Source organism: Lycium barbarum, chromosome 6 (assembly GCF_019175385.1).
Source record: "Lycium barbarum isolate Lr01 chromosome 6, ASM1917538v2, whole genome shotgun sequence".
Taxonomy (NCBI): Eukaryota; Viridiplantae; Streptophyta; class Magnoliopsida; order Solanales; family Solanaceae; genus Lycium; species Lycium barbarum.
Genome location: NC_083342.1, coordinates 120623075 through 120644593, shown reverse-complemented (window position 1 = coordinate 120644593; position 21519 = coordinate 120623075). Strand labels below are relative to the sequence as shown.

The 21519-nt window shown below is 32.6% G+C and overlaps 3 protein-coding genes across 3 annotated transcripts; 1 reads left to right on the top strand and 2 right to left on the bottom strand.

The window, feature by feature from the left end:
- Positions 1-172: 172 nt before the first annotated feature.
- On the bottom strand, positions 173-2251 carry LOC132645960 (stress-related protein). Its single transcript, XM_060363250.1, has 3 exons — positions 2012-2251; positions 1684-1908; positions 173-752 (listed from the first exon to the last, which is right to left on the bottom strand). The coding sequence occupies exons 1-3, from the start codon at positions 2048-2050 to the stop codon at positions 333-335; spliced, it is 684 nt and encodes a 227-aa protein (XP_060219233.1). The 5' UTR covers positions 2051-2251; the 3' UTR covers positions 173-332.
- An 8483-nt stretch (positions 2252-10734) lies between these two features.
- LOC132645959 (small ribosomal subunit protein eS10z-like) lies at positions 10735-13695 on the top strand. Its single transcript, XM_060363249.1, has 5 exons — positions 10735-10853; positions 10935-10983; positions 11517-11796; positions 12269-12404; positions 13363-13695. Exons 1-5 carry the CDS (start codon positions 10851-10853, stop codon positions 13438-13440), a joined length of 546 nt encoding a protein of 181 aa, XP_060219232.1. The 5' UTR covers positions 10735-10850; the 3' UTR covers positions 13441-13695.
- Positions 13696-14860: 1165 nt separating this feature from the next.
- On the bottom strand, positions 14861-18528 carry LOC132645958 (heat shock 70 kDa protein BIP1-like). The gene is made up of 7 exons (XM_060363248.1): positions 18268-18528; positions 17315-17591; positions 17009-17223; positions 16189-16911; positions 15934-16088; positions 15734-15816; positions 14861-15613 (listed from the first exon to the last, which is right to left on the bottom strand). The coding sequence occupies exons 1-7, from the start codon at positions 18326-18328 to the stop codon at positions 15127-15129; spliced, it is 2001 nt and encodes a 666-aa protein (XP_060219231.1). The 5' UTR covers positions 18329-18528; the 3' UTR covers positions 14861-15126.
- Positions 18529-21519: the final 2991 nt, after the last annotated feature.

The window sequence follows — 21519 nt, the reverse complement described above, 5'->3', positions numbered from 1 at the left end:
GATATTGTGATTACAGGTAGTGAGAGGACAGGAATTGTTGACCTGAAACAGTATTTTAGTAAACACTTTTTTACCAAGGATCTTGGAAAGCTTGGATACTTGTTGGGTAGTTATTTGTTGCTCGGGAATCCCGCTTTGTCCTGGGGCACATTTTTCAAAAATGAAAACTGAATAGATAAACACGAAATTTACTTCACATAATAAACAATCCACAAAACAACAAACAAATAACAACGGTTCCAAGGCAGTCCAGATCATATGGAGACCGTCACGAAGAACTAAGCTACTACTACTTATAAACCATAAGTAAAGGTAAAATCAGTAGGTCCTTCTTAGTTGGAAGCCACAGGTGGCTGAATGGTGAACACCTTAGCAATCTTCTCAGTAGGTACCAATGGAAGATATGAAGCAACCTTGTATCCCTTGTCCGCTGTTTGCTGAACCATCACATTGTATTTCTCAGAGTAGTAAGCAGCTGTTGGGGCAACTGCTTGAGTGACTTTAGGAACAATGGGAATTCTGTTGAGAGAGATCCAAGCTGATGTTGCATATTGCTCAGCCATTGGCTCATACTTGGTGTAAAGTCCCTTGGCGGTGGGCTCATACTTGGCATAGACTGTCTTTGCAAGTCCTGATGCAGTTCCTATCACACCAGCACTCTTGAAATCGGCTGCAACAGACCGAGCAGTTGCAGGAGCTTGCTTGACCATAGGGGGAACACGGGTCTCAATCTGACGAACAGACTCATCAACCTGCAAAATGGTCATCAAACTCATGTCAACCACACACATGTCAATGCGGTGCGAATCCAATCCAGTAAAATAGTAACCAAACTGATCAAAAAGGTCGAACAATTTACGTATGACTATACCGCGCCAGTTAGCACCATGTTTCAATCACACCCTAACCCTATTTTCACAAAAGGAGAAGCAGTCATGTATTTTATACATTAGCCTAAAATTATTATCACTTGATTCACTGACCAACATTGAATTAGCAATAGCAATAGACTAGACACATGAAAGCCAAAATACAGAGGCAATCTGCACCCCAACAGCGTACAATAATTTCAAAATCTGAAGAGAATCCTACAATGGATCTGTATGCAACTAACTAATGATACTAGCAGTACTTGTTTTAACTAACTTTGTGTCCAACAACAAAAGCTCACCACCATTACCACCCGTGTGAATCCAATCTCAATTACTTAAGGCGATACACGAAGGAGAAAATAGATAATTCAGTTCGTCGATGTGCACATGCCAAAACATGAATAAATTAAATCGAGAATGAATTAACCTACAAAAATATACCCTACCCCCCGCCCCCCCAACTCCCCAAACAATTTTTGTTGCAATTCATAAATCATAGGGGATCATGAACGAATGTATAAGACCAAAAAAATCAATTACAACACAAATAAATCCCGAATTTCTATTTCAAATATATGAAATTCTATAACTCAATCAAACCCATGATAAGTAATGTAACAGTAAATGAAATTTCAGCAAATGCCCCAAGGAGTCAACAAATTTGAGGACTTCGATAGCGACATCATGAACTAAAATGTAAACTTCCAATAGTGATACCCAAAATTGAAATACAATAATAAAACCCAAATCCATGAATAGGTAAAATAAAATAAAAAATAAAGTTCCATGTCAATTATACAAGGGAATATACCTGGCGGTCAACAAACTTGAGTACTTCGACAGGGACACCATGAAATTTATCATAGACAGGTCCCACCACGGTCTTAACAGTGCCTTCAACGGTCTGAACACCAGGCTTCAATGGACCTGAATTTTCCTTAGCGTAACCATACACCTTCGCCACATATAGCGCCGCATGAATCATCGCCACTTGCAAGAATTCCAAATACTTCAATTTCTCTTCCTCTGTCTGAGCCTTCAATCACAAAAAATCAAACCAAAAATAATTAGAAACAAAAAGAAAAATCATCAAATCGATACAAACAAGGAAACAACGGAATAGTTGAAATTCAAATTACCATCTCGGGTTGTTGAGTCTTAGGGTTTGTTTCAGCCATTACAAAATAGAGATTCGATATGAACGAAGGGTCTCAAACGTGAAAAGTATGAAATGTATATTATAATTATAATGAATGAATGAGAAGCGTTGTTTCGTTTATTTGGTGTTTGGGTTAGCGTTGGGTGGACAACTTTATAAAGGAGGGGGTCATAGAACGGCACGCATATCGAGGAAAGTGGAGGGGCAAAGGAAACTTAACCGCGTGGCCAATGAGAAACCGACTTATTCCTTATTTTTTGCTATTTCGAGTACTCTATTGTGTGAAGGAGGTGGACTTTGCTGACAACTTGTGGGCTAAGTCATTGGTAAGATATTTATTTTTAGTTTTGCCCTTTTCAGAAACACCATCTTCTAGAAGTCGAGCTAAAGCTTAAAATTGTAATACTACCTGGTAAAATTAATTTTATAAGCCCTTTACAAATCTAATTTATGTCTTTTTTTATACGAAGTAATTACACGGTTTTCCCTTTAGATGAACCGGTCTTTAATTTTTGTCCTTCAAATGAGTTGGTCTTTATTTTTTTTGTATTTATAGGACCGGGAAATAAATTCTTTAAGAAAACTAGCATAATTTGTGAATATTATAATGCGTAATTTATGTCCATCTAGGTATAAGTTCGATATTGAAAGACAAAAATTAAATATCAGCCTATTTGAAGGAGAAAAACTAAAGACCAGCACAAAATAGGGATCAACGTGCAAATGACCTCTTTTTTACCCTGCAAAGGTAGTGATAAGGTCTGCGTACCTCCTATTCTCCGTAAACCTCATTTGTAAAATTATATTGGTATATTGTTGTTTGAGAAGATTTTTATATTCACATAAATTTTTTGAAAGTATCGTAGACATAAAAAATCTTCATGAGGTCATTTTCATCTATTCATTTCCTCCCTCTAAACGAATACATTCTTTCTCATGCCTAGAATTTTATCTCTGTCTTTATATCACTGAAAATTATAATAACTACTAAAAAGGAGAAATGTAGATACATTTTATTTATTTATTTAATCTAGTACTAAATGGTGAATTGTAAATGAAATTGAAAACTAATGATTTTAGCTTAGTATCTAGTTAGTGCAGCTTGATTTCCATTTCGACTCACCTTTTTCTTAATAAAAAGTTATTCAGGGTCCTAACAGTTCATTGAAAAGGAATAATAATATGTCGATTGAAGTGTGCAAAACATCAGCATCATCAACATGCACCATCAATGAAAAGAAGGTTTTCGATAATTTTTAAACTAGAGGTACACTAAGTTTTACTGTTAAAAAATTGATGGTCGGCTTAAATAATTGAGAGGAAAGCCTCAATTAAGGGACCTTACAATCCAAAATATTATTAAAACCTAAAAAAAATTGTGAATTGATGACCTATTTCTGAATATCTGAATACAAAGAGAAATTCAATAAGTAAACAAACTTAATATTTTGACATTCGAGTATTGAAATTATCTTCATACTGTGAAGTTCTAAATTATTCAATTATTTTTAACAAAACATTTGAGACCTTAATTGTAAATATACACTATCGACATTTTCTTTTATTTTTGAGAAAAATTACTGAAACATTATTTCCTTTGAGTTAATATTTTATTTTAGAAAACTCTATCTTTATTTATAAATATTGTATTTTAATTTCTCATATAACCAATGCTTTGATTTTTTCATTGAACGTAAAACTCAACATTACGAAACACTACAACACGTCATAGGGATAGGATATGTTGTATGTATTGGCAGTATATATAACCAACCACTCTTCTTGGTGAATTAATAACACACTGAAAAATTCATTCTCCTCATCTTTTCCTCTCAAGTTGTTTTCTGGACAATTGGTTTTGTGCAAATCCAAACTTCCAGCCATGAGTGCACGTGTTTGGAAAAGCTGTGGAACCTTGCGGAGTGACCAGCCTTAACGATTTGCATCGGAGTCGGGCCGAAATCGCTTTCAAGGCAGTGGCTTTCCATGACACAACGATTCATCCAATAAGTTGATTCTATCATTTTGTTCGTTTTACTGATTAATATTTGATGCAAATTGATGTACCAAGATCAGTGTCAAGAGTGAGGGCCTGCGCTATCTTGAATATGGAAGCTTTCAATCACCTACGAAAAGCTTAAAGCGTCATGCAATTTTTATTAAAAGAGCCTTTAGGATCCATAACATGCTCAAATGGGTTTACAAGGGAAGTTATGATAATGACGGAGGCCATCAAGGGCTTTGGAACATACTTTCAACCATCATGTGTTTGGGGAACTTAAAGGAGGCACGGAAGGAAGACTTCAACATTACTAATATGTCCAAGTGGCTATTTTTATAATTTAGCTATTTTTGTAATTTGGTTATTTTTGCAAGACTAGCAATTTGAATGAAAAGGAGGTTTTTGATCATTCTTAAACTAGTGGTACACCAAGTTTTACTATTAAAAGATTGATGGTCGCCTTAAATAATTGAGAGGAAAGCCCCAAGTAAGGGACCTTATCATCCAAAATATTATTGAAACCTTAAAAAAATTGTGAATTGATGACCTTTTTCTGAATATCTAAATACAAAGAGAAATCCAATACATAAACAAACTTAATAATTTGATAATCTGGGTATTGAAATTATCTCCATATTATGAAGTCCTAAAGTATTCAAATATTTTCAACAAAAAAAATTGAGACCTTAGTTGTAAACTAGACGGCCTATGCCCGTGCTGCGCACGGACCCAACACTTTAGATTATAGTTCATGTATGTGTATGTAGTTGTTTTTTAATAGTGATTATATATATAGAGAGCATATATTATGTTCAAAACACGATTAATATAACATTGTAGTTTGTGCTCCGTATCTACAATTTTATCATATTAATGTTTGCTACGAATACAAAATCGGCAAATTTATTAATATTTTTTATAAGAGAAGACTTGTTTAAAAGGAAACTATTTTCATCTCTTTGAGACAAAACAATAGCAATATTTAAGCATCAGTTGATATTTTCAATTTTAATTCGATTAATTTAAAGGTGTAAAATACTTATTATTTTTTATCAAATTTTAATTTGGATAATTCTAATTCAAATTATTAAATTAATTTTTCATGTTTAAAACGAAACAAAGTATAAATTGATTTTCTATTTAAACGACGAAATACTATTTTTTAATTTTTGGTAAATATTCTCGGTTTAGCTCATTTTACTTGTCATGTTGTCTTTTGCATGGTTTTTTAAGAAAACGTCGATTAGAATTATAATTTGACTAATTTACCTTATTCATTATTTGATCTCCATTTGATATATTTTTTTTACGACATTAATTTCTTTTCACATTTATTAGAGTAAGAATAAAAATAAAAAAGTAATTAAATTCTATCTTATTTTAAAATATAAATATTTTAAGTATATTTATTTTAGTGAACATAACAAATAAATGACATGGCGGAATAGCAAAAATACAACAGTTTAATATCTAGATTAGATCTCCGGCTAATATATAAAAAAAAAAAACTGTATGGTTTGACTATTTAACTTTTTGAAGAAAAGCAATTTCATTTGCTCTCACTAATGGATTGATACGCACGTGGCAATGAATCCATCATTATTGACTTAATGAGATACTTTGGAAATTACATGAATATTGTTTGATTTTTTAATATGGAGTGCACTTTTTTTTTTGACATTATTAATTTGCACTATATATATATATACATACTATGTTCAAAACACGATTAACATAACATTGTAGTTTGTAGTCCGTATCTAAAACTTTAGTATATTAGTGTTTACTATGAATACAAAGTCTGCACTTTTTTTTTAACATTATTTTTTTTTTAATATGGAGTTCACTTTTTTTTTTTTTTAATATTACTTGATTTTGTTAATATGGGGTCCATTTTTTTTTTTTACAGTGAGTTTGGAGATGGTAGGTTCCACTTTTTTTTTTATTATTTTTTTTTATTACTTGATGTTGTTTAGTATGAGGTCCACCCTTTATGGGGTGCACTTTTTTTTTTTTGGACATTATTAGTTTGTACTATTTTTATGCATATAATATATATACATACATTATGTTCAAAATACGATTAATATAACATTGTAGTTTGTGCTCCGTATCTAAAACTTTATTATATTAGTGTTTGCTACGAATACAAAGCCAGTACTTTTTTTTTAACATTATATTTTTTTTAATATGAGGTTCATTTTTTTTTTTTTTATATTGCTTGATTTTGATAATATAGGGTCCACTTTTTTTTTCCCATGAGTTTGGAGATGGTGAGTTCCACTTTTTTTTCTTCCTTTTTTTTATTGCTTTATATCTATTTTGCCTATTTAATTAAAATCGAAAGAAAAAATGTATATATAATTTCACAAATTTGTGTGGATTTTTTAACCAACATTTTGTTGGTCCTAAGCAAAATTTTAGAATAATTAAAGTAATAAAGTAAAATAATCCTACAATTTTGTCAAGTATTGTTAGTATTAGGGCTTAATACATTGTTATTTTTTTAAACTTGCCAACAAATTTTATTTAGACACTTAAACATATGTCTTTTCTAATTAAGCACTTGAACACATGATAAACTGTTCCTCTTAGATACTTCAAACTTAAATTTTGACAAACTTTCTGTACGTATTCTCAAATGTCTATTATGTAAATAAGTTAACCATTTAAAAAAAAAAGTCTCCTCATTTACTCATCAACCTCAATTGGAACATGCTTGATGTGTTAAGCATAGTATTAATTATGATAAAAAAAAAAAATATATAAAGTACTATGAATCTAACATTCAAATTTCTTTTTACCATTGTATAAAATAATAATATAAATTAATGAGGTTGATTTTTTATGCATTATTGTCCTAAAGGTCATTCCTTCCAATTTCTTGCTCATAAGTTGAATCTATAATTTTATGAGGATGAATTATTATGCGTTATTATCCTGAAGAACTTACTTTCTAATATCTTGCTCATTAGTTGGATTTATAAATAAATAGTGTAAGTCATTATTGAACAAAACTAAGTGTGTAATTTATCTTAACCGATATTAAAAAAGAATGTTAGCATGATACAATATTTATTTCAATACTTATGTTCTTAATAAAATGATGCATAATCAAGTATTTGTATCATTTATGTCACTGTAATGAAAAATATTATATATAATTTTAAATCAGAAGCGTATTTTAGACTATCCTGTGAGGATTTAGTTTTAAATTCTTTTACTGAAGTTTCTTTGTTTACGATTTATAGATATATATCAAATCAATTAAAATAAATAATTTCCTGTCCCAAATAGTAAAATGGAAAATTGTTATGTTTGGCTCTGAACATCAAGCTTGTGACAACTCAAAGTTTTCCAATATAATATTACATAGAGTTCATTAATATTTTAAAAGGGATAATTTGCATAAAAAGAAATTCTTTTCCCTTTCTTATTTGAGATAAAATATTATTAGTAGTAAGAATTATGAACTAATTTGAAAAATAATGCAAGCAGTCTATTATAAGAGATTAAATTTCGATTTGATCAATTTTAAAATGTATTTTTTTTCATTGTTATAAATTGGACCCAACGCACACTTATTAGTTTATCAAATTTTAATTTGGTAAGGTTGGAAAATAAATCAAATTTTTATTATTTCATAATATATAAATTAAATTCGAATGTCTAAATGACACAACGTTCACATATATTTTCTATTTAAATTTATAATTAATCCATTGATTTACTTTAATTGAAAGTAGCAAAATAGAAGTATAGAACAATTTAATTAGTTAGAAAAGATATCATGCTAATTTTTTAGAAAGAAAGAAAAAAGAATTTGAATGGTCTTAGATTTTTGAATGCTACTAAATAGGGCCCACAATCGAGACCCACATTTTCAGAAATGTGCATGGATATCATTTGCTCCCAATGTGATGAACTGATGATACACACTGACACACATGTCAATCTGAAAACTTAATAGCTTGAACTTAATAAAAGACTTCGATTAAGTAAAATGACGGAATTGCCCTTGATGGACGACCAAACCCACCTTGGGCCCACACACGGACGACGAAACAGTGTCCAAAGTGGTGCTTCTATATAGTAGTAATATACTATCGACATTTTCTTTTATTTTTGAGAAAAATTACTAAAATATTATTTCCTTTGAATTCAGCATTTTATAAAAAGTCTAATGTCCCAAAAAATTAGTCTCTAACATCTATTCACAGTGTATGAAAACACATTAGGACCAAAACGCCTTTCCCAAACTAAAATGGACTCGAACAGGCCCGAAAAACATTTATCACATCATGTGGCACGACATAAGCTAGAACTTTAGAGGGCATAAAATTATGGAGGTAATCCCTACTTTGACCGTACCACGTTGTGTGGCACGGTGCGGAGTGCATTATGGTTGGCTAAAAAGCATCTCCTTTGCACTTCTGTCGGCTAATGTTGTACGCTCTCGGCCCTCGATCCCCAGACTTGATCCCAATTAGTATTCATTGACTTTTACTCAGATTTCAAAGCTGTATTTGATTCGTTTTAGTTCCATATCATTCCGTTTGCTCAAAATTATGTCTTACGCAAGAAAATACACATATTAGGCATAAAGTAAATGAATTTGAACTCAAACACAAAGTAACGCGTACAAAACGCATGACGACGTATAGCTAAAAAATTTGTTTGTAGTCTAGTAACATATATGAAGTCACCTTCTTCCTTATCATCTCTCTACCACGTAGTAGTACCATAAGATCACCAATAGTTTTACATTACCGTCGCCTTCAGTCATTAGAACATCATAAAAAATCCATTGAAATTATTGAATTTGAAAAAGACCTTGAAACCCACTATCCTTGAGCTTGAAGCTCTCAAATTTAACAATCAAGATTTAAAAAAAAAAACGTTTGTAATTCGATGTGGGTGTTCAAAAGTCTTGTTGATAACATAAATGTAAAGCTTATACTAAATTTTGAGCCCATTTCAAGTTGATTTGAAGAGTTGCTACTCGATATGTAGAGCTGATGCATCAAATAAGTTGAGTTGAAGCGTGGTGTATATCGTCATTGTATTAATGTATGCATTCCGCATGTATATTTTTGTATATCTCCTCTATGTATTCGTGTATCTTTTGTATATGATATATATCAACTAAATATCTATGTACTGTACATTGATATATAAGGATATATATGATGTACCCATACGATATATGTTGTCATAGTGATGTTTTCTACATATCGATTTCATAAGTAAATCTTGCCCCTAAATCACCTTCAACCTTCCTCAATTTTTATATGTAGTTTAGTCCAGATTTTTCAACGAATTCCAATCACACCTACTAAAAAGCAGCTACTTCCTCTATTTCAATTTATTTATCTTAGTTTACCTTTTAGTATGTTTAAAATAGGAATATTACTTTTACGTCTAGTAACCCTTTTTATTCCAACGTCCCACATGACACGATTAAGATTACAAAATTCAAAAAATATCTTAGTACATTAAATATATCTTTAGTTTAAACTATAAGAAGTACTAGATTGGATTGTCAGGCTAGTCACTAGTAAAATACAATTACATAGCTGGAGCTTTTTCTTCTTTTAATAGGATCCTTAATAAAAGGTTTAACTGATACTCCGTTTAAGCTTTAAAAAGTCTAAACTGGAAATGGATTTATATATGTTAATAATTCAACATTTTTATGCTATTAGAATATCTAATATATTATAACACGTTAATGAAAAGAGGAGGAAAATCAAAAACATTTTCGAGTTAGTGTGGTCATGTTGTTATATTTCTTTACCTTCATTTTTTCGTTGCTTCTTATTTATAATCATATTTTATCATTTCCCTATCTTTTTTTTGTTTGTTATAATAACTCTATTCTGTATTTTACTTTTCCTTTGTAATATGGAAAACTTATTTTTTTCAAATTGTTGGGGTGTGAACTTATGAAATGACGGAAAATGATATACTCTATTCAAATATTATATTCGTCAAAATAATACATTATAGTAGAATATGATACATTATAAAGCGACATGTAATGACTAACGAGTATCCAAACAAGCTAGCAGTTAGGGTCTCAATGCCTTTTGTGTTTTTTCGTTTTTGAAGAAATTGCACGGTTTGCCCTTCAAGTGGGTTGGTCTTTAGTTTTTTTCCCTTCAAATGGGCTGGCCTTATTTTTTCCCTTCAACATTTATCTCATGTTTGACGGAGCATAAGTTTTTGAAGGGCATTAACATAACTTGTGGATATTATAATGCGAAAATATAAACTTATGTCTCGCAAAACATATATTTGTCTTGAGCGGCAAACATTAAAGACAACACAAAATAGGTCCAAAAGTGCAAATGACCCAGTTTTTTTGTATTCAATATTCACCAGGTCATTTGCACTCTGGTCCCTATTTTGTGCTGGTCTTTAATTTTTGTCCTTCTAATGGACTGGTCTTTAACTTTTACCCTTCAGAATCAAACTTATGCCTAGAGGAGCATAAATTACACATCACAATATCAAGTTTAAAGAACATATACCCTGTTGGATTTTAAAGGACAAAAATTAAAGAGCAGTCCATTTGAAGGGAAAACCGTGCAATTACTTGATATTCACCAAAGTATGATGGGCCAAGATAATCCAGCTTCAAATGTGGGCCGATTTAGGGCTTCATCAGCTACCCTAATAAAAGCCCATTAAGATTCCAAACCTAACATATAAAACCTCGCAATCTAGGGTTGAAGAAACATTTACTTTGCTGCTAAAATCGCCGAAGTCGTCAGTGTGATTTCTCTCACAAATTTGCAATCTTCTTCAAGCAGCCATGGTATCTTCTCTTCCTGTCAATGAATAACTTGTCTTTTCTATCTAAGTTTCTAATTCGAATTTTATCATTTTCTTGTTTCAGATTATTTCAGAGAAAAACCGTAGAGAGATCTCCAAGTACCTCTTCCAAGGTCAGTAAAATTATATTGCATTGTAATGGTTTTTGAATTAAGTTGTTTTCCAGGCAGTAATCTGTGTGTATAATTTGTATGTTCTAATATAGGTACAGTTTAGTCGAATCTAGCAGCGCGTTTGATAGTTGTTACATTTTTTAGTATCCGAGAAGTGTATAGTAAACCAATGCGAATTGATTTTTAGGAATCAGGAATGGTTATAAGTCAAAGAGTTATGTGACTGGAAAACCATCCATGTCGTTGCATAAAATAGTCATTTCTGTTTGTCATTGAGCTAATGAGCTTTACTTAATGAGTTTAGGTAATATATATTGAAAAATTTAGTTGTCTTAAATTATTAGTGTAGTTTAATGTGTTATATCACATTATTTTTACGTTGTGTTCTATGCTGTTATTCTCTCCTGTCCATTTTAGTTGTAATGGTTATTAAAGATAATTAGTCGTGGTGAGAGAAAGTACACATTGATTGATATTTGGAGATGAGAAGAAGCTCCATTTTCTGATGTGATTTTGTTTTTACGTTGTTGTAGAGGGAGTGTGCTATGCGAAGAAGGATTACAACTTGGCCAAGCATCCGTTGATCGATGTGCCAAACCTACAAGTGATTAAGCTGATGCAGAGCTTTAAATCTAAGGAGTATGTTAGGGAGACATTTGCTTGGATGCATTACTACTGGTACCTTACAAATGATGGAATTGAGTTCCTCAGGACTTACCTTAACCTTCCTTCTGAGATTGTACCTGCTACTTTGAAGAAGTCCGCTAAGCCTCTTGGTCGTCCCATGGGTGGACCTCCAGGCGATCGTCCCCGGTAATTTACCTTTTCATTTTGTTTGAATAGCTTGAAACTGATTTCTTTTTGGAGTTTTAACACTTTGTTTGGATGGTTGTTACATATTGTATCATATAAATATTCTGTTTGGATAGGTTGTATTGTTTCCCGTCGTTACATAGTATTAGACATGGATAAACCTACAAGAAAAGTAGTCTACGGTGTAGAGCTATCATAAAAAGGTAGGATAAAGGATAAGTAATGATTATTAGATAGTAAGTGAAGACATAACGAGGAAAAATTAACAAGGTAACCACTCGATAGCTCCAAATCGGTTGTTACACAAAATGAGACTTCGTCATAACTAAAATTTAAGTAACAATCAAAACAAACATTGTGTTTAAACTAACAACGCAATACAATAGTTGACAATCATCCTAATAAGCTTTAAATGACTTCTACTGTGTATTTGTTAAAATAATAATTAATGGTGTGTCAACTGGATTTGCAGTGGCCCACCAAGGTTTGATGGTGAAAGGCCAAGGTTTGGCGACAGGGATGGTTACCGTGCTGGACCTAGAGGTCCACCTGGTGAGTTTGGAGGTGAGAAAGGTGGAGCTCCAGCTGACTACCAGCCTGCTTTCAGGGTAATTTTTCTTTTCCTTTTTTGAATTCTGAAACCTTGAAGTTATTGTCCTCTAGATAGCTTATTAGTTGCAATTACATGAACATGATTTCCTTGTTATTTGAAGAAATTGGACTATGTTTCTGTTGATTAAATAAGGACTATCACTCATTCTGTATTTGTTAATAAGAGATGTGTCGATGCTAATGTAAATATCTTAAAATTTGAATTTAGGTACTATGGAAGTTAAACTGCAAAAACAAGCTTTAAGAATTCTAACAAAATTTCTCATTTTCCCTTTTGAGATTCAAATTAGCTGTGGAAATGTTCCTTTGATATAGAATGGCTTTACCATATCTATGTACTGTGGCATCTAGATGCTGTTATCATTTTGTTGTTGGCCTTGTTTCCCGTTGGTGCAATTTTTAGTTACCAAATGAAGCTTAAAACTTAACATCCTTTGTTTATCTAAGGGTTCCTTGAGTTTGTTGGCTTGACCTCATTCTTACCTGTCCGGATTCTAATCCTCTATCATATCCTACAGATTAGGTGTTGTCCATAGAATTTTTATTACTGAAATTCGGAAAAGAAAATAAGATGATTTCTGAGTGTTGATTTGGTTCTCCTTTATGCCTCCTTATATGGGTTTTGTATTCCTCAGGGAGAAGCTAGTTGTCACAAAACTACTTTGAGGACTAGTTGGAGTCACATGTTAAGAAAAGTTTAGTTGGTTTAAACTGAAGTCATCTTCTACATTTTGCTGCTGAGAGTAACCACCACTACCCCCCCCCCCCCCCACTCTCAAAACACACACAGAACCCCTAACACATACAAAAAAAACATCCTTGTTTTCATTCCTGACTTTTACTTTTTGATTTACTATTCATTATTTATATTGTCTATACTTTGTTGCATGATGAAGTATATTAGATGAAATTCTGTTGGTCAACGAAGTCTAAACCATCATGCTACACTTGCAGGGTTCTGGTGGAAGACCTGGATTTGGCCGTGGATCTGGTGGTTTTGGCGGTGCACCCCCAAGCTCAAGTTTCTCTTAGATTCCTGCCATCTTAGACTAGGTGGTTGTTTTAATTTTGAAATCAGATGTTGAAATCACTTGGTTTTTCAGTTTCTTGTTAAACTTAATAGTACAATCAGGGCAATTTTATCTCTGTTGATCTTTAGAGAACCATAAGTTTTGCGTCTGTTACTTGTTCGTTTTATGTTTTTAATCCATTGAGATATACTTGCAATTCATGTTATTCCAAGTGACAGTCTCTACAATGATATCTTGGTAAAACAGTATTCTCTAAGGCTCTTGGCATTTTTTCGTTTGGTTGTTCCTGCTCTCTAGTCATCAAATTCGAACTCGGTCTTCAACAAAGTGTGATAACCAATAGGTTCTGAAATTATAATGGTAAGTAGTGTCGAGAAATTGAGATGTATGGATATTATTTCAGTAGTTTCAATTACTAGTTTGTTGATGAGTATGTGGTAATATTAGTCGAGAGAATTGTGTTAGATGCATGAATATAAGTATTTGGAGTATTTTGCACAATATTTGGTAATAATAATGTGAAGTGGTGGGTGAATTTTTGTAAATACTTTGCTTTTATATAGCTCCACCTTTTTTTTTTTTTAATACTGCTGTGTTTTTACCCAAATCATATCAACTTCAATATTTTAGAATTGTCCGAGCGTCTACGCCTATGATATTTTTTTCACAGATTCCTTGAAACTGAGAATCTGTTATGTGAGCTGACAGGAAAATTGCATTTGCTCTTATGCTTTTTTTTTTTTTTTTTTTTTTGTAAAAATCACAAGAACTCCGATTGTTTAGTGTTGCGAATCCGCAAATAGCAGAAGTGACATACATCAGCATTTTTTTTTAAATAGCTTCTGTTTAAAACTAAAAAGAAAAATGATCACTCGATGGAAATTTAATTTGACATCTACAAAGAAGCAAAGACAAATTCGCCGTGTGACGATGGTTTCCTTGATACTTTTGTACCAGTACAAAAGTAGTTCCGCTAAGTAAAGATGTTTCATATCAACAAAAAGCAAGTACTCTATTGAAGAATATCTCACCTTGCTGAAGGAGTGGACTTGGAATTGGTACATTGATCAAGAAAACTCGCACTTAAACTTTTACTCTCTCCTTTTTTGTATGTTCTCGAACTTCGCATGACCAGAATTACTCGTATGTGATGCTAAGTTATGCTGAATCGACAACATAAACTCGGACCAATAATTACTGTTACGTTACTGATGAAACCATTCAAAGACCAAGATCAATCGTTGAACTACTCAATAGGGCCATAACTTATCATTCTTAGTTTTAGGCCTTATCGGCAAATATAAATTTCCAGGTTCCCAGTTTAACACATTTAAGCAAGTCCATAACACTAATACTGCAAGTTTCCAGAACAAAAGATTTGTAGTTAGAGACATTATACATACATAATGTGGTTTTCTATTAACTCTAAGAAAGAAAAAGGGGTGCTGGCGTTACACAAGAATATTTAGTAGATGTGGGATTCAAACAAACGAAAGAAAAGCATGCAGATGAAGAGAAAACAGTATAGAAACGTTAAATTAAATGGCCAAATTAGTCATAAGTTTCACTCTAAAATCTTAAAAGGAAAAAGGAAAAAGGAAAAAGGAAAAAGGAAAGAAGAAGAAGAAGAAAGTTACACTCTACAATCTAGTAATCCAAAATAATGTAATGTGTGTCGCTCTATAATCTATAATTCATCGTAAGACGACTCCTCATCTCCTGAATTTGCAGAACTTCCACCACTCTTCTCATAGGCCTGCCTTATGACAGGGTTGCATACATCTTCCAGCTCTTTCATCTTCTCATCATAGTCATCCTTCGCCGCGTTTTGGTTATCATCCAACCACTCCGTAGCTTCCTTAAGAGCGCTCTCAATCTTCTGTTTATCATCAGAATCAATCTTCTCCGCGAGCTTGTCATTGATCGTGTTCTTCATGTTGTAAACATATGTTTCGAGCTTGTTCCGAGCATCCACCTTCTCCCTTACCTTTCTGTCTTCCTCTGCAAACTCCTCCGCCTCCTTCAACATTCTATCGATTTCTTCTTGGCTTAGGCGCGACTTATCACTAGTGATGGTAATAGATTTTGACTTCTTAGCTGCTTTGTCTTGTGCTGTTACATGTAGAATTCCATTCTCATCAACCTGAAAAGTCACCTCAATTTGCGGTACTCCCCTACAAAAGATTTTGAAAATTTGTACTTAGTAATAAATTTTAATAATCATGAAAAGAATGCTTCTTTTTTGGCTACTTCGCATTTTTCAAAATTAATCCTTTAGTATATGTCCAACTTACCTTGGAGCAGGAGGTATACCGGACAAGTCAAAGCTACCAAGTTCACGACAATCCTTCGTTAAGCTCCTTTCACCTTCATATACCTAAAGGATATCCAAAAAGAAAATTCAATTCGATCTGTAATTCCTATGGCCCAAGTACAATGTCAAACAAATGTTCTCTTTGATATCAAAGAATTGCTGAAATTATAGCTATGTTACCTTAATTGTGACGCTTGTTTGCTGGTCTTGATAGGTGGTGAATACTTGTGATTTCTTGACAGGAATCCTACTGTTTCTTGGAATTAACTTTGTCATAACCCCACCCGCTGTCTCAATTCCTAGACTTAAAGGAGTCACATCAAGCAACAAGAGATCTGAGGAAAGAAGAGAATGTCAAAACCATGTTATTCAAAGCAAAAATAAAAAATAAAATTTGCTTCTGTTATATCAGAGAAGTGAAGAAAAGTTAGTCACCTTTGGTCTCTTGCCCTCCTTCACCACCAAGTATTGCTCCTTGTATTGCTGCTCCATAAGCTACAGCTTCGTCAGGATTTACACCTTTGTTAGGTTCCTTCCCATCAAAGAAATCCTTCAAGAGCTGTTGCACCTTTGGGATTCGAGTACTTCCGCCAACGAGCACGAGTTCATCAATATCCGTCTTTTTCAAGTTTGCATCCTCTAATGCCTTCTTGACCGGACCCATTGTCTTCTTGAACAAATCCATGTTCAACTCCTCGAATCTCGCCCTTGTTAATGGCTCAGAAAAGTCAATACCATCAAAAAGAGACTCAATTTCGATACGTACTTGGTGCTGGTTACTTAAAGCCCTCTTAGCTCTCTCACATTCCTTTCTAAGCTTTCCAAGAGCTTTCTTGTCATTACTAATATCCTTGTTATATTTCCTCTTAATCAGCTTGATAAAATGGTCCATTAGTTTATGATCAAAGTCCTCTCCTCCTAAGTGAGTGTTACCATTTGTTGCTAGGACCTCAAAAACACCATTATCAATGCTAAGTATACTAACATCAAATGTGCCACCACCAAGATCATACACCAAAATATTCTGCTCTTTCCCTTTCTTGTCCAATCCATAGGCTATAGCAGCCGCAGTCGGCTCGTTTATTATCCTAACTACATTCAGCCCTGCTATGGCGCCAGCATCCTTGGTTGCTTGCCTTTGTGCATCATTAAAATAAGCTACATATGAACCAAATTACTCAATCAGCAACAAAAAACAACAGTTTTTCAAGAAGAAAAACATTTGTTATGGATAATTTTTTTTTGTTGAATATACCTGGAACGGTGATGACTGCGTGCTTAATTGACTTCCCTAAATATGCCTCAGCTGTTTCCTTCATTTTCTGCAAGATCATAGCGCTAATTTCCTCTGGGCTAAACACTTTAATGTCGCCATCTTTAACCTTCACCTCTACATAAGGCTTGCCATCTTTGTTCACAACTTTAAAAGGCAACATTTTGATAATCTTCTGAACTTCTGGATCATCAAACCTACCAAACAACACAAACAGATCAAATTAGAACACCAAAAATCTCAAGAAACACAAGTCCCACAACAGTACTTAGCTGAATACAAACTTACTTTCTTCCAATGAGCCTTTTAACATCATATATGGTGCGTTCGGGGTTAAGAGCTGCTTGATTCTTTGCAGCTTCTCCAATTAACCTTTCTGTATCAGTGAATGCAACCCATGAAGGGGTGATTCTGTTACCTTGGTCGTTCGCTATGATCTCAACATTATTCTCCCCTTTGTACACACCCACACAAGAATATGTTGTCCCTAGATCAATTCCAATCACTGTGCCAAGGTTCTGTTTCTGATTTTTCTCAGCAGCTACTGTTACTCCTAAGCAACACTCTACCAGAACAACAAGAAATTCGTCAGCTCATGATGTAGTAAAATTCAACTTATTCTGAAAGAAAGCCATCTATATATTTGAATCAGTTAAGAACAAGAACTTGGTCTTGGTCTTGGTCACTACCCAGTGTAATCCCACAATAGTGGGGTCTGGGGAGGGTAAGATGTACGCAGCCTTACCCCTACCTGGGTAGGGAGGCTGTTTCCGATTGACCCTCGGCAACCCTCCTCCTTTATCCGGGCTTGGGACCGGCAATGTGAGCGAGCTCACACCGGCGGAGTTTCAGTTAAGAACAAGAACAACAATTAGAAATACCTAACAACTTAACTAGAACTAACTATATCAGGAAAATTGTGATCTTGTTCATATAGTAAAGCCATCAATCCTTGTGAAGATTCAACAAACGATTATAACTCATTTACTCTACAGAAAACCACCGATTATATGGGAAAACTTCTATTCTACTAGCCCCACAAGATGAAAACAGAGAAGATACATTGAAAAAAAAAACATTGGCATGCAAACAAATTACAGAAGGATAGGTATTTCAACTAAATATAAAACAAACTTGTGCATGTGTTTAGCAACAAATTAAAACAACAAAAGTAGAATTAAGAAGTAAAAGGAGCCAAAAAACAAGACCACTTGTAAAGTTAATAAGAGTAAGATAATCACCTGAAACAAAAAGAAGCAAAATCAAGAATGCTAAGTTTTTGAAATTCTTTGAACGTGCCATTCTCCTTTACTTTTTTTTCTTTTCTCTCTTATTCCCTCTGTTTATATTTCTTTCTTGATTGATGAATGCTTGTGTTATGTTATGATAATGGAGGAAAAGAGAAGATTTATAGTTGAGGGTCGTGAGTGAAATTTTAGTTTGAGTTGGTTTTGATTCACGTTGATGACAAGAAGCTAGAGTGTTCTCTCCAATAGTAGAACTTGATATGCTCATCTTGCTTCAATAGTATTTTACACATCAACTAACCAATGAAAACTGAATACGTGGGTATCCATTCGGTTAATGAGAGTCCAGGAACGTTCTCGATTTTTTGAGCACGTAGGATAATATAATGAAAAGTGCTTTCCCATAAAGGAAAAGGATAAAAGTAAAATATATGCATTGGCGCTTTTTTTTTGTTTTTGTTTTTCTTTCTGTTTAAATTAAATACATCAGAGACAAATTAAGGAAGTAATTTTCCATTAAAGACCCAACCTGTCTATGTTGTGTAGTCTCAATCTCAATTTGTGTAGATCCCAAATTTTACCAGCTCCAATCGGTTAAGGAGAAATATTTACGAAACGTGACGATAGTTTTCTATTTATAAAACATAATATTACAAACCCTAAACAAAACATGTTTTTTTTTTTTAAAAAAATGTTTTTAAAATTATTATTATTTTTTTTCGCTCAAAAAATTATGTGTAAAAATTCTATGAAATGTGTATATCTCGCTCAAGACTTAAAAAGTTCGCCCAAAATTGTGTGTATGAAACGACATGAAAAATGTATGAAATGTGTATATCTCGTTCAAGGCTTAAAAAATCCACTCAAAATTGTGTGTGTGAAAACGATATGAAATTTGTATTTCGCTCAAGGCTTAAAATTTCGCTCACATTTTCGTGTATGAAGTTCATGTTAGATTTCTGTAAAATTAATACAACTATAACAACATTGTATACAACTTTGATACAACATTCAAGACTTAAAAGAATCGCTCAAATTTTGTGTATGGAATGTGTATATCTTGCTCAAGGCTTAAAAAGTTCACTCAAATTTTGTGTATGAAAACGTATGAAATGTGTATATCTCGATCGAGACTTAAACATTACGCTCAAAATTTTATGTATGAAAATGGTATGAAATATGTATATCTCGCTCAAGACTTTAACTTCATTCACATTTTTCGTATATAAAGTTCATATTAGGTTTTTGGAAAAGTAATACAATTACAACAACATTGTAACAACTTTCATACAATATTTAAGGCTTAAAGTTTTCGCTCACAATTTTGTGTATGAAAATTATATTAAAAATTTCGCTCACACATACACATTTCATACAGCTTTCATACATAAAAATTTGAAGTAATTTTTTAAGCCTTTGAGCAAAAAATAAAAAATAAAAAATAAATAAAAGTTTGTAATATTTTTAAAAAAATTATTTTCTAAAAAAAATAAAAAAACGAAAAATATATGAAAATCCGTCATGTTTCGTAAAATATCGTTATGTTTTGTAAATAAGGAAAACTATCTATATGTTTTGTAATAAAGAGTCTTAAGTAGGTATCCTATGTCATTTTCCCATCGGTTTAAGGGTGGAATTTGTATCAATTCCAGTTTAGCCCCAAGTAATATCTTTGTAATAACATATTTAATTTGGTTAAATTATGTTATGACTTCATTCCCTAAAATTGTTAAATATGCTTTTTTTATCAAATAAAAAACTAGCATCTATTACTCGGTCCTCTGTGCACACTTTTCCGCCGATTAAAATGATTAAACTTCTAATACTCTGTAATAGTGAGAAAATATGAATATCTAAGCTGGATATAAAATCCACATTGTGATGAGAATTTAACCTCACGGTCTAAAGTACCTCTATCTTGGACCAAGGTTCGTTGGCATTTATTGGCCTGTTGGTCCATGTACATGCGGGACTCACACTGTAGATTGTATTTATGCCGTGATATGTATTGTTGTGTGATGCATAATAATGTAAAAGCGATTATTATGTGATGCATAGAATTAGTAGTAGTAATAGATAAGGAAAAATGTCATGTAGGGATTACCTATTTTAAGGACGATTTTATCTTTAAATACATTTATTCAAGTATTGTTATTTCATGTGTTCTTATTTCACATTATATTAAATTTTTATACGTCGTAAAACTTATGCATGTATTGAGTTTAATATCACCAATCAAAAAGATTATGCAGTCAACTGAATTTTGCATTAGTTTTCTCCAGATTATTGTTTTTATGCAACCAATCGAACAATGCAATATCATTTAATGTGAACATTATAGCCTGTTTAGCCAAGTTAGAAGACCAAACGTGCTTTTTTGTTTTAATTAAAAAAAATACTTATTTGATAGAATGAAGTGTTTGGCCAAACTTTGATGGAGAAATAACTGTTTTCAAGTATTAGTAAAGCTGAAAGAAGTGATTTATCTAAAACATGAGTGATTTTGATTTTTTAGGACCAGATTAACCATATAAAAAATCATATTTACCTAATTAACATTAGTAATAACTTCCTTTTTTAGTAAGTTGATGCATAATAGCACTTTATTGGCTAAACATAAACTACTAATAAAAATACATACAAATTATTAAATCAAGCATAATTGTTATTCACTCAAAGTAGTTTGGCAAACAGGCTATTGTTTTGCTAATATGGACAACCAGACGACCATTATAATTTCAAAACAAGGAGAAAAATTTCAAATGGCCACATTAGTGACTTTTGACATAAATATGGTCTCAATATAGCTAAAGATGGTGATATTTTCTAATATCCAGTTCAAGCTGCTGAGCTATTTTTATTGATGTAGAAAAGAGTCGATATTCTCTAATACGCCCCTTCAAATTCTGCACTGACAAATAAGTCTATGAGTGCATGTGAGAAATCAGAAATCCTAATATAGGTGAATGATGATGTCTACTGTCTGCTGGAGACAGTTTCCTTGTTGATTTTAATTTGGCCTGGAGGAATCTAAATCTTTCCATTCCAGAAAGGGAATATTTTTTTATGGATTTGGATTCAAAGGGTATATCATTCTTCATCTTTCTTTTTTGCTTGTTTACTTCTTTAACTGTGTTGTGGCAGAGGTGGAAAATGCGTTAAAATAAATCAAATTAATAAATGGGTTATTATCTAATTTTTCAAAGTTTAAATAGGCCAAAGTTGGTCGGAGTATATTCGTTGGGT

What these genes read in the sequence shown, in the direction of transcription:
- LOC132645959 (XM_060363249.1), top strand. An exon ending in CCTCCAGGCGATCGTCCCCG is followed by an intron (nt 11,797 to 12,268) that starts GTAATTTACCTT and finishes CTGGATTTGCAG; the next exon opens with TGGCCCACCAAGGTTTGATG. An exon ending in ACTACCAGCCTGCTTTCAGG is followed by an intron (nt 12,405 to 13,362) that starts GTAATTTTTCTT and finishes CTACACTTGCAG; the next exon opens with GGTTCTGGTGGAAGACCTGG.
- LOC132645958 (XM_060363248.1), bottom strand. Translation starts at nt 18,328, where the DNA reads ATGGCACGTTCAAAGAATTTCAAAAACTTAGCATTCTTGATTTTGCTT. An exon ending in CGCAGTCATCACCGTTCCAG is followed by an intron (nt 16,912 to 17,008) that starts GTATATTCAACA and finishes GTTCATATGTAG; the next exon opens with CTTATTTTAATGATGCACAA. An exon ending in AAACAAGCGTCACAATTAAG is followed by an intron (nt 15,817 to 15,933) that starts GTAACATAGCTA and finishes GATATCCTTTAG; the next exon opens with GTATATGAAGGTGAAAGGAG.
- LOC132645960 (XM_060363250.1), bottom strand. Translation starts at nt 2,050, where the DNA reads ATGGCTGAAACAAACCCTAAGACTCAACAACCCGAGATG. An exon ending in AGACTCAACAACCCGAGATG is followed by an intron (nt 1,909 to 2,011) that starts GTAATTTGAATT and finishes TTGTGATTGAAG; the next exon opens with GCTCAGACAGAGGAAGAGAA. An exon ending in TCAAGTTTGTTGACCGCCAG is followed by an intron (nt 753 to 1,683) that starts GTATATTCCCTT and finishes ACCATTTTGCAG; the next exon opens with GTTGATGAGTCTGTTCGTCA.